At 43.8% G+C, this 12,596-nt stretch overlaps 1 protein-coding gene across 5 annotated transcripts in view; it reads left to right on the plus strand.

Annotated features, from left to right (window-relative positions):
• GRIA1 (glutamate ionotropic receptor AMPA type subunit 1) overlaps nucleotides 1-12,596 on the plus strand; it is a 342,928-nt gene that overhangs the window by 246,102 nt on the left and 84,230 nt on the right. For all 5 annotated transcript variants that reach the window (XM_065918962.1, XM_065918961.1, XM_065918963.1 and 2 more), the window contains exons 9-11: nucleotides 332-442; nucleotides 1,132-1,338; nucleotides 6,874-7,244. In XM_065918962.1, the coding sequence (XP_065775034.1) occupies nucleotides 332-442; nucleotides 1,132-1,338; nucleotides 6,874-7,244 (689 nt within the window). The remainder of the gene's footprint in view (nucleotides 1-331; nucleotides 443-1,131; nucleotides 1,339-6,873; nucleotides 7,245-12,596) is intronic.

Here is a 12,596-nt window from a genome sequence, read left to right on the forward strand (position 1 = left end):
CAGGGAATTAAATCTCTATGACCCTGACTTACATTGGCAAAACAATTTGCCACATAAACAGTTAAAACCTCACGCCTCAAAAGAGGCAATTTTCAGGCTTCCCCATCATGATGAGGATTTTCATGGGGGTGGGGCTGGGAAGACCAGACCTGGAGAGCATCTTGTCTCTTGCTGTTTATATCTAGCATACTTTAAAGTCTGGTGTGTCCAGCATTGCTGGTGTGACACTCAGCTCCTTGATTCCCTATCTGGTGTTGGCTAGAGGGTGTAGAGTGGGACATTCCTGAGAATCCTGGTTCACCCTATGTCACCACACCACTCTCCTTAACAGATTGGCTACTGGAATGAAGATGACAAATTCGTCCCTGCAGCCACAGATGCTCAAGCCGGGGGGGATAACTCAAGTGTCCAGAATAGAACATACATCGTCACCACAATCCTAGTGAGTACTCAGTCCTTCATGGAGGTTACCTGGGATGTGAGCCAGGCCAATACAAAGGCTTCCCCAAGAGTGAAAGCTGGTCATTCTTCTGGTCAAAATTGTGCAGTAGGTAGAAAGAGGGAGTTAAAAATTATCCTGAAATTCAGAGGGATTTTGCTTTCTGACTCCGCCATGATTTCACTTTGTGCCCTTAGATAAGTCAATCACCTTCCTATGAGCCACAGGTTTTCCCGTCTATAAAACGTAAGAGACTAAATTGTGTGCTTCTGACTACTCTTCTTCAGTAGAAGTCATTTTCAAAGAAAGCCCCTAATGTACATCACCTAGAGTGGATATAAGTGAAGCTTCTGTGATTTGCAGTGGTTGATCATGAGAAACTTGGAAACTATTTATGGTTTACTTACCCACCGTTACACCCCCAGATGTACCTTCAAAGAAACACAAGAGCTCCTGAAGCATCACTTGAAAAGCTATGCACGACATCTCAATGAAATATTCTTATTTTAACAGCTTTCTTCCTTAACCCAAGAAGTTTTGTAATGGGGGAAGCAGAAATGCAGGAAGTGGGTTTAGGGGCTAGAGAGACTCCCCCAAAGTTAACCAATGTTAACTCCTCTGCCATGCCAAAGGCCTCCCTCTCCAAGAGTGAACCCCAAACCCACATTCTCTGTCTCCCGTTTCTCCACCAGGAAGATCCTTATGTGATGCTCAAGAAGAATGCCAACCAGTTTGAAGGCAATGACCGCTACGAGGGCTACTGTGTGGAGTTGGCAGCAGAGATTGCCAAGCATGTGGGATACTCCTACCGTCTTGAGATCGTCAGCGATGGAAAATATGGAGCCCGTGACCCTGACACAAAGGCTTGGAATGGCATGGTGGGAGAGCTGGTCTATGGAGTAAGTCCCCCATAGGGTAGGGAATTAGAGGCAGAGAGAGATGGTTTGACAGGAAATTTTGGTGGTTAGATGACCCTACCCATAGATGCCTATTAGACCCTAGAGTTTAGTATTGTTGCTGCTAGAAAGATGAAGAGTCCAAAATCCAATGTCTTAAGTCATTTTTTGCTCAGGTTCCTGGTCCCAGCTCCTTCAGCCAGACTCAGTTCAGTCTTGTGGCTTCAGTTGATCATCATCCAATACAGGTGATAGTTTAGCTTTAAGCTTAGTTTTCCCAAGGCAGACTGCTTAGTGGTCACTTTCCTTTTCAGTCACTTAAGGCCCCCTCAAAATAAATTTCTTCCCTGGATAGATGTGCCCTGTATACGATCAAACTTTCTAGTCACTTGCCCCTTCCGGCACCTTCCATTTCAGCCAAACCACCCCAAGTCACTCTGTTCTCTAGGGTGCCCACTTCCATTTTGCCCCTCTAAAATCTTACCCTTCCCCCCAAACCTGTATCACATACTGTGTTTCCCAAGGTGTCAATCTCTCCATAAAAGGTATGGGGAGAACCCTTTTTAACTATTCTTGCCTTCACTGTAGTATTTAGTTTCTGTTTCTATTATGGCTTACCTTGCCTTGTACACTTGTTATCTGTGAATAGGGATTGGTCTACTCCATTCACTACACTTGAAATAAGACCACACACAATTGCTATAACACCTTCAATAAATTGAAGCATTTTGGAGAAGTCACTGAATGCCCTGAATTGCTTTAACTATTTCAGGAACCATTGAGAACTAAAAGATCTGATCCCTGTCCCCAAGGAACTTAGCATTTTCTAATGTAGAAAAGACAATGAAGGAGAATGGTAATTTAGCAAAGAATCGAGGTCCATGCAAAAGGCTAGCATGAGGTAGTCTAGCCCACAAGAAAGATGTGTAGCCTGAAAAGTGGCCATATTCAGGTACAGAGGAAGGCAGCCCACAACTATAGTATGGTGATAGAAATAAGTTGTGAAAGAAGAAGGAGAAAACACTGATGATTTTTAGTAGAGGGCTTCAGTTGAGTAGTCAGTGACAAGACTGAGTAAGAAATGATAAGGCAAAGGGTGTGGATTGACTCAGCAGGCACCAGAAGATCATGACGATACTCAAGGAGAGAAACAACAAAAGGCAATAGAAGAAGAATCCTGCCGCCATGCGCAGGAAAGGCACCACCACAGCTTCATCATATAAATCAAAGACTCCTGCCTAGGGCTTTGAACAGAAGCAAATGCTGAGCCCCAGTATGGTAAGAAGTTCTGGTCAGGATAAAGCAACCATTTAGGAGCTTTTAAAATCTCATTGTCTCAGATCGAGGAAATAAGAGTCATGATGGCCATAAGAGCCATAAAAAGGGAATTCAAAGAAGAAAGAGATAGAATAAAGAATATTCTTTCTAAGAAGGTGGCTTTTGATATGACCTGGGAGGACGGTTAATGAGTTAAGAAGGGGGTTGTGCTTTTACCTTCTCTCTCATCTGCTGCCTCTCACTTTTGGCAAGTGTCATCGATGAAAGATAGAACATCTAGATGGTTAATGCTGCTTTGGGAAGCTGGTTTCCATGGGAACCTCCACCAAGTTCTTAAGGTCATCCCCATGGCAACTGCTGTGAACTTTTCACCTCCACCAGAATTCATCTTCACCTTCACCCAATGTAATCTGGTTCCTTTAGTAAAAGGCCCAAGATCTGGGCAGAACAACAGTATGATTATCCTGAGGGAAAGCCCCCCAATACACAGCCATCAGCCATGGATCACTGGGTCATCAGTGACAGAAATCACCTCTGGGTGCCTCAGCTGCCAGTCTTTCTTGTTCCCTCACCTCCATCAGGTCTGTCCCTCTGCCCAGTAACAGCTGTATTCTGAAGACTCTATGATGGGCCCAAATGGATGCCCTCTCTTGAGGGCATTTTCAGTTTGGCTTTCCTTTTTTGTCCCACCTAAGAATAGAGGGGTCTGAGGAGGCATCTCTAGCCACAAATGACCAGCAATGTCAGAAAAAAATTTACTTGGAGGGCTCCAGATTTCTTCTTTCTGTGCCTCTCAAATAAGCCAAGTCAATCAGGGCGTCTCATCTTCCATTTGCTCACTCTTGCTCTTATCCACCAAGGTAATAGTAGCATTTCAGCACATCATTTATGCCAGGCACTGTGCTAAATACTTTACCCACGTTGTTTCACTTACTCCTCATAACAACCCCAGAAGGTGGGTATGATTCCTCTCCACATTTGATCAACGAGGACACTGAAGCCAGGGAGATTAGGCCGTTGGGCAAAGGACACAAAGTGATGAGAATAGCCTCAGTGCATTCTCAAATGCCACAGGCTACAAATGAAGGCCCCACTTATTGCATAGGCATGGCTGTGTGCCTGGGCTGCCATGACTTTCTGGCCTGTTCTTTGTCTTAATGAAGCAGAAATAGAGTGAACTTTGGACACACACACACACACACACAAATCCAGATCTGAATTCTGACTCTGCCTGCTCACTAGCAACATGACTCCTGCAAGCCACTGATCTCCTCCCAGGGTTCCCCTGAGTTCTCCGTCCCAGGGCTGGGTGGGGAGTATTACCCTATACAGTGCCTGGCTCAGAGTGGCTCTCCATCCCTGATGGTTTTCTCCCATTTTTGCTTCTACCTACTGCATCAACACTGTTTGCTGTTTTCTCAAGATTGTTTCCAGACATTTGGTTTGGGGATCTCCTAGGTCAGTGGTTCTCTAAGTCTGAACCAGCAGCAGCAATATCACCCGGGAACTTGCTAGAAATACAAGTTCTCAGGTCTCCCCAGACCCAGTGATCTAGAAAGTCTGCCATCTGTGGTTTAAAAAACGCCAAGGTGCTTCTGATGTCTGCACACTCAAGTTTGAGAATCACTGTCTCAAGATGTCAGTTTCAGAAAATAATTTTGAGTACCTGTGAAATGCCCACCGTTCACAGTGCTCTCACGTATTTGAATTCTTTTGACTCTCACAAAACACTGTTGTCCAGTAGATAAAGCAAAGTTTATTATGCCTCTTTTTCTAAAGAGGAAACTGATATTCATAAGGTCAACTGTCTCACTCGAGGGCACATGGTCAGTGAGTCACAAAGCCAAGAAGTCAGGTCTACTTTCCCAGATGAGCCTTGCCCATAAGTGGTCCTGCAAAGGTCCAGTGACTTCCTCAGGTGCTGGAAATCAACTCCTAAGACCTTTCAGTCAACATCAAACAAGCTAAAACTTGTTGTTCAAAACTCATGCTGCTTTGCACAAACCACCTTCTCTCTCTCGACCTGGGCTCCTATATGAAAAATGATGTCACTGCATTTCCCACTGTGTGTGTATACTATGCATATGGGTGCCTTCTGATGCTTGGGGCTCAATGGACAAAGGATTTTGGAAATACTAAATCTGCTTACCCCTCTTAGAAATTCTCAGTACACAGTAGTCTGCTAAAGGTTCTGAGAAGTTCTGCCAGTTTAAATTCATGTTAATTTTTATGTTATAGTTAGTTACATCCTTCCATAAATAATGTTACATGGAACAAATCTTGGAACTGCTAAGTTAAATAAGAACTAAGATGGTTGGTTTTGTGATTTTTTTTCCAAGTCACAGTCCCTTTTATTAACTCACATCAGGAGGCATCAGACAAATCCATTCAATTCCCTTTACCATCTTTGAAGACAGTCTTCACCCACTTCCCTCTTGGGTAACTTGTAGTTATTCCTTCTGAGTCATTTCTATGACTTTTCTCCCTTATTCCTTTTCTACCTATGAGAAAAAGGAGATACTATCTCCTTGGCAATGGCTTGTAAGTGTTTGTAAAAAGTATCAAGATTTAGGCAGTAGGTGTTAGCGGGGAAAAAACAGAACTGCTGAGACACATACTCAATCCCACATTGCTTTACAGAAAGTTTCTTTCCATAAGTGAGAAATTTAAGTCATTCTAAAGCCAGGCTTTTCATTCCACTTAAAATGCCTTCTCAAAAATCTCATCCAATGAGAGTAACCAGAGGAAACCCCTCGTGAGCAATACCAGCCGGCAGCTGGGTGTGGCTGGGGTCTGGACAGCATCTGTCTGCAGCCTCACATCTGGACTGTTACACGGCATCATAAGAGAAAGCCACCTGCCTTGAACAGACTTGCACAGACATGCCTGTCATTTCAAAAATGAATGCCATGGCATCCCTCCATGGAACTGCGTTAGATTTCCAGGATCGCTTAATCTCAGGCCAGGAGAGCAGTGGATTTTCAGAGCATAGATGGCAGTGCTCCTGCCATTAAGCAGAGAGAGAAAAGACAGAAGAGCAAGGCTGGTGCTGTATGCCCAAAGATGAACATTTCTTGCAACTATTTTATGTTTATCTACACAAATTTTAAAAACTGAATTATTTGTGCACTTCTTAGCAGTCTTCCTGGAAAAAAAATAGTTGTGATACTACTTTATTCTCTCTGCCAGATTTTCCTCACAGGATTCTCTCTTCTGGGAATGTATTCTGTATCCGAGCAACCCATTGAAATCCTACTCCCTCTTCAATGTCAATATATATGTTACCTCTTGGAGAATGCAGTCCCTGACCTCCCCAGACAGGCACTTTGTATCCCTTAGATACAAAACGTATCTCATGGTATCTAGCACTAAGCCAATCTACCCTGTAGTTTGGGAAACTACCTTGTGTGTGTGTGTGTGTGTGTGTGTGTGTGTGTGTGTGTGTGTGTACTAACTTTTACTAGTCGTAGAGATGACAGTTTTCTTTTCAGTCTAGGGCTTGCATATGAGTGCCCAATAAATATTTATTGAGTTAAACTTCCCTTCACTATCTATCTTGTTAGCCAGGATTGTCTTGGCTGCAGGTAAAAGTACCCCAACTCCAACTGGTTTAGGCAAGCAGAATAATTGGTTCATGTTCCTGGGGACAAACAAAAGAGTATTTTGATGCATGTTTCTACAATGTTCCTAGAGATAGCAGGATAAGCTATGAATTAAGGGTCACCCAAGTTATTTCATCATGAATCATCTCTCACTCTGACTTTCAGGGCTCATGCTCATTAAATAGATTTGGGTCTTGTGCCATCCTTGAATGAGCCACTGTGGCTAGTGGAGTGGAGTACACTAGTGGCCAGATATGGGGGATGTGCTTCACCTTAGATTAAGGGTTATCAGCCCCACTTGAACTGGAGTACAGACAGTGGAGAAGGAGTAGTTCTTTCAGGGGAAGACGGCATGATTGCTGGGTAGACAAAAAAATAAGAGACATTGCAATAGCCCCCTTCCTTCCATAAGGTGAGGAAGTCACCCCTAACAATTAGAACTGTCAAAGAACGGAATCATCTCTCCTGTGAGATATTAAGCTGATTAGCCATTTATCATAAATATTTTACAGAGGCTAGGAGGAGTTGCATTTCTGAGCTTCTTTCTCTCACATCCTTTAAGATACAAAAGAATATTCAGAGTGAAGAGGAAAATGAGGGAACAGAGAGCTAATGAACTCAAGTGCCTGTTTTCTTCTCTCCACTATATTTTTTGCAGAGAGCAGATGTGGCTGTTGCCCCTTTAACGATCACCTTGGTCCGGGAAGAGGTGATAGATTTCTCTAAGCCGTTTATGAGTCTGGGGATTTCCATCATGATAAAAAAGCCACAGAAGTCCAAGCCGGGGGTCTTTTCCTTCCTGGATCCTTTGGCTTATGAGATCTGGATGTGCATTGTATTCGCCTACATTGGAGTGAGCGTCGTTCTCTTCCTGGTCAGCCGCTTCAGCCCCTACGAATGGCACAGCGAAGAGTTTGAGGAAGGGCGAGACCAGACCCCCAGCGACCAGTCCAATGAGTTTGGGATATTCAACAGCTTGTGGTTCTCCCTGGGAGCCTTCATGCAGCAAGGGTGTGACATCTCTCCCAGGTCAGTCAGCTCTTCTTATTACCTTTACTCAATGCCATATATATACATGGGGAGTTAGCGACGGCAATTTTTTCCAGACTTTATTGTATTTAATCCTCAACTACGCTTTACTGTCAACTGTCCATTGCATGCTATGGAGGATCTGGACACACCTTAACTGGCTCTGTCTGCTGTCTGGGTGATGTGTTCTGTCAAGATTAACAGGCATAACTGTGACTCTAATGTTCTGTAGTTATAGTACAGAAAAGGGATGGGGGGGGCGATGTTGTACCACTAACATTTTTGAGCACATGCTAAGCAAGGTTTTGAGTCCTCTTCATGCCTTATTTCACTGAATCCTCACAGAAGCATTACGTGGGGACACTTGTGATACCTCCTTTTACAAATGAGGAACCACGGAAATGTGGAATATCTTTCCAAGGTTACACAGCTGGTAGTTAGGTGAGTCAAGACTCAGACCACAATCCCAAACTATTTCTGAGTGGCAGAAGGAGCACTGAATTCTGACTGGGTTCTTGCTCTGGTTCTAGCACTTTCTGTGTGGCTCTGGACAAGTCACTTGGCTCTTGTAGACCTTGATGTCTTCATCTCTAAGAGAAAATGGTTCTTCTTTTCTTGGTTCTGAGTAACATCTTGAAAACTGTCTAGTTCCAATGGTGATGTAAATTTGTTTCTAGTGGCTGGGGAATGAAGTTTCTTGGAAATGCCTCAGATATCATGTTGAGAATACTGGGGTGGCCAGATCAGTGAGGTTTCAGCCCTCACATTGGACATGAGTAGCTCCATTTTCATGTTTTACATATTGGACTTGTGAATACAATTTCTTTTGAGAAAGGTTTTTGGAAGGGAGAGAGGAAGGAAGGAAAGGAGGAAGGGAGGGAGAAAGAGAAGAGAGAGAGGGAGGGAGGGAGGGAAAAGGTAAAGGAGAAGGGGGAAAAAGAAATTTGACCATCACCCTGGAGAAGGGAAAGGCTACCCACTACAGTATTCTGGCCTGGAGAATTCCATGGACTGTATAGTCTCTGGGGTTGCAAAGAGTCGGACACACTTCACTTTCATCTAAATCAGTTCCCATAGTTACTGGTCCCCCTTTCCATCTCTCTGTGTAATGTTCTTTCAGCTATATTCTGGAATGTTCATGTCACAAATCCCCTCCAATTTACCTAATAAATAAGCACTGATTGTATTTCCTTTTACAGTTGCTTAATATCTATGAGCTCTTTAATCAGGCAGTCCCTTATCGATTACCAAGCTTCTAAATGCCGGGAGACATGGCTTAGCACTTGGCTGCATGAATAGATTTGCACACACTCTCACTTTCTGGGGGCATAACTGCATAAATACAAAAGCCTCATACACATGTGCCGGAGGCATTGGTACCACCTGTCTGGCTCACATTTGAGTGTCAGCGAGGGCCAATATTCCTAAGTGGCAGTGGAATAAAATCTTCCTAAGGAGCTTCCCGCAGGACTCATTTCACCTGCTGTATAATTTAGATCATCTCATCACTCACCATTATAATCTTGTTTTTCTCTAAATAAGAAGACAGTCGGGGGAGGGGGGCGTTGTGTGGGAGAAGAGGTGTGAGACTGGCTGCCTGGCCAGTGCTGGCAGACGCATGGTAAAGAGCAGAGAACCCAGCAGGGGAAAGGCTTGCTTAAAAATAACTCAGGCCAGTAGATAAACTGTGGGAAGCAATGATTCAGTGTCACGGGCCATCCAAACATGCAGGTGTCTGAGAAGGCCCATGGGCTTATTTTCTCTCCTGTATTCCCTTCTTGACTGGGCATCTTACCTCCTAAAGGCACCCGTGTGGTCTGACCTCAGGCTGTGTTTTCACACACCCCACTGTTCCTCCTGAAGTCTCAAGTTAGTGACCCACAAACTGAATCTGCTACCAGGCATGCTTCTACAATCTGCACAGTCTGACAATGACGCTCCAAAACCGAGTGACAGCTGCCCTCTGGAACTGATCCACGACATCCCCACGGACCGCAGCCCCCAGCGAGCCGCTTCACTCCTCTGTGGCTCAGCTGGCCCCTGAGAGGGCGTGTGAGTTTGTGACTTCTGGCTAGAAGAGGGTTTTCAGAGTATGTTTCCAGGGCTCCTGAGCATTCTATGAGGCTATCTTAGGAACTGACCTTGAGGTGAAGATGAGACTAAACAGGAAAGTACCCAGCCTCCTTCCTCCTCACTTTTAATAAAACAACGCTTCTCTGTGATTCTGTATTTTCACTGGTAAAACGGCAAACAGCCTCTAGCATTGTTGTGAGGTTTAAAAGAGATTGATACAGGGACTTCTCTGGTGGTCTAGTGGTTAAGAATTTGTCTTGCAATGCAGGGGATGTGGGTTCCATCCCTGGTCAGGGAACTAAGAGCCCTCGTGCCATGGAAATAACTAAGGCGCCCCAACTACCGAGCTCGTGGGCCACAACTAGAGTCCATGTACACCATAAAAGTTCCAGCACAACTCAGCGAAGATCCCAGCTGCCACAACTATGACCCGACAACAGATAAAGACCGAAACACACAGAACTCGTTACACACTATGTAGACAACACATAGGAAACACAATAAACTACTTTTTGTACTGCAGCTAGTTCTGCCTCTCTGGATCAGGAAAACAGAAGCTACTTCAGTTCTTTTATCAACTTTCTGTATTGTAAACTCCACTAGAAGGAGGGTGCCATGGCTCACAATGAAAAGCCAACGGACCTCTCTCTCCTGGGCAAACCCACAGACAAAGCGGCGCAGTGATTCACTCTTGGATTCCTGAGACACCCCTCACTGGGACTGGGCAGAAGGATTTGTCATTTTGGTTTTGAGGATCTGACAGGCAGAGAAACGAGTCAACCTTTGTAGCAGAGGATCAGCCAGAATAAGAAGTTTTATCCACGTGAGATGGACTCATACTAACCAGGCCTAGCTTGGCAAACTCCAGCATTTAGAGACCTGTAGAAACCCCTCTAAGAGTCAGAATATGCATCGCAACATTTGATGGGAATATATACTAAAGAGAAAAGGCACAGACTTGTCAATAGGACCAGACAAAAACACAAGGATTCTAAGACAGTGACAAAAGGACCAAGCAGACAACTAGAAGCTTTTGTTATTGTTGTTTATATATTTGACGTAAACAACATCAAAAGTCCATGGAGCTTTAAGAGCTTCTGATATACATAGCACTAGACACCCTTGGGTTACAGTAGGAGGTATTATATTTTTAAGGGTTTTTTTAATACTAAAACATCCTTTCAAATCAGCTTCAGTTAATTTTTCTTGCTATTTATTAACAGTCTATCATAAATTCTCAGAATTTAGAATTTGGGAGACTAAATTCCACCTAAATTGCATATATCTGCATACATACACAAGTAGCTTTCATTTTTTTTCTTAACTTATTCAATATTTATATTAATGTATACTAACAACAACAACAAAAATAACCAATGAAATGTGGCCAAATACAGTTAGTTGTAAGTAGCTCAATCATCTGACCAGAATAATGTGACCAGATTGAGAGCTATCTTTCTTAGATGAAAAGAAAAGTGGAGGCAGACAGTAGCCCATGGTTCAGTGAAATGAGGATCTGCTATTTTGTGGCTGCCCCGGCGTTCACTCCTGTGCATAAGGTGGCAGCTCCCAGGTGCCGTGTCCAGGTTCGAGCAGGAAGAAGGGGAGGAAGTACTGCAGTCCATTCTGCCTCTCTGGATCAGGAAAACTAAAGCTGAGCAATATACTTCCCACCCTAAGCAGACGTCTCCTATCCACCTCATTAGTCAGAACAGTGGCCTGTGATCACTTCCAGTAGCACTGAAGGTAGGAAAGGCAAGAATAAGGTTTTTCAGCCTCTAAAATGGGGAGGGTGAGAATGGACGTTGATGAGTGAGCCAACAGCATGGGCCACGGTGTCGCTCAGTCATGTCCGACTCTTTGTGACCTCAGACCTCAGATTCTTTGTGACCTAGACTGTAGCCCGCCAGGCTCCTCTATTCATAAAGATTCTCCAAGCAAGAATACTGGAGTGGGTTGCCATGCCCTCGAGCTGAAGTTTTCTACACCACTTCCACAAACAGACAAAATAATCTGTCATTAGCACTTTCAATGATGTATACCAGGAAATGCTACTGATTGGCTTTCAAGATTCTTCCCTCCTTCCTTTAAAATATTTACATGAGAAATTGTCTTTGTGTAGCCTATTTTAACATTGAAAGTTAAAACTCAGTTGAGCTGTGATCACAAGAAATAATTTTTTTTTAATCTGGTTAATGGTAAGATAGAAATGCCATCATGAATTGCATTTGCAGGCCTATGTCTTGTGCCCAAAATACCTATTTTTAACAGATATTTTAGATTTCTTTTTTCATAGATAAGAACATTTTGAGAAGGGATATATGAAAGAAAGGACAAAAATCACCCCAGGCAAAATTTATCTTCAGTTCCCACAACTTTCATTTCTGTAGCTTTCCCCCCATTTGTGTCCCCTATTTGTGTCATTTATTTATTCAACAGATATTACTAATTGCCTGTAAGGTACAGCACAGGGTGCTGAGGATATAAAGATATGTTGATATGGCGTATGAGGGTATGGGAGTCTGCTTCGGGGAGCTGGCAAGTACAGTGAGGTAACACAGATGTTAAATAAACAATTGTGAATGTATAAACTGTGATGCACTAAGAATAAAATGAAACTGCTGCAGCAACAGATAATAGAGGAAGTGGAATTAAAGGGGACTTACTTAGGGTGTCCTGAGAAAGCTTCTCCAAGGCGCAGAGAGGTAAGGAAGAGCTAGGCTGACACAGAACTCTATCATTAGAGAAGCAGGCAGAGGCCAGATCTCACAGAGACTCGGGGCCATAGCATAGATTGAAAGTTTTACTCTAAATACATAGGAAGGCCCCGGGGAGTTTTAAGTAAGAGAAGGATTGATTTACATGCTATAATGCTACTCTGGGGAGCTATGAAGAAAATGAATTAAAGCAGAAAATAGTCAAGAGGGGAAGCAGAGGGACTGAGCAGCAGGCTCTCACAGCTGTCTAGGGGCAATTACAGTGATGGAAATTATGATGGTCATGGAGATGGATTAGCGGTCTACTTTGAAACTAGAAATGACAGCACTGGCTGATAGATTGGATATCTGAAGGGGAGGAGAGGAAGAGTCAGTGGTGCCTCCAAGAGAAAGGGGGCACTTGGAAAACATGGCACCACACTTCCAGAGACCTTTAGGTCTGGCTCTGATCAAGAGAAGGATCTAATTCATCTACCCCATGTTACACAAGAGTAAACTGAGGCCCCAAAGCGGAAAGGGGTTTTCTCTAAGGTCCCCAAGGCAACGCCTCTGGCCTGTTGCT

This window comes from Muntiacus reevesi, chromosome 1, assembly GCF_963930625.1.
Source record: "Muntiacus reevesi chromosome 1, mMunRee1.1, whole genome shotgun sequence".
NCBI lineage: Eukaryota > Metazoa > Chordata > Mammalia > Artiodactyla > Cervidae > Muntiacus > Muntiacus reevesi.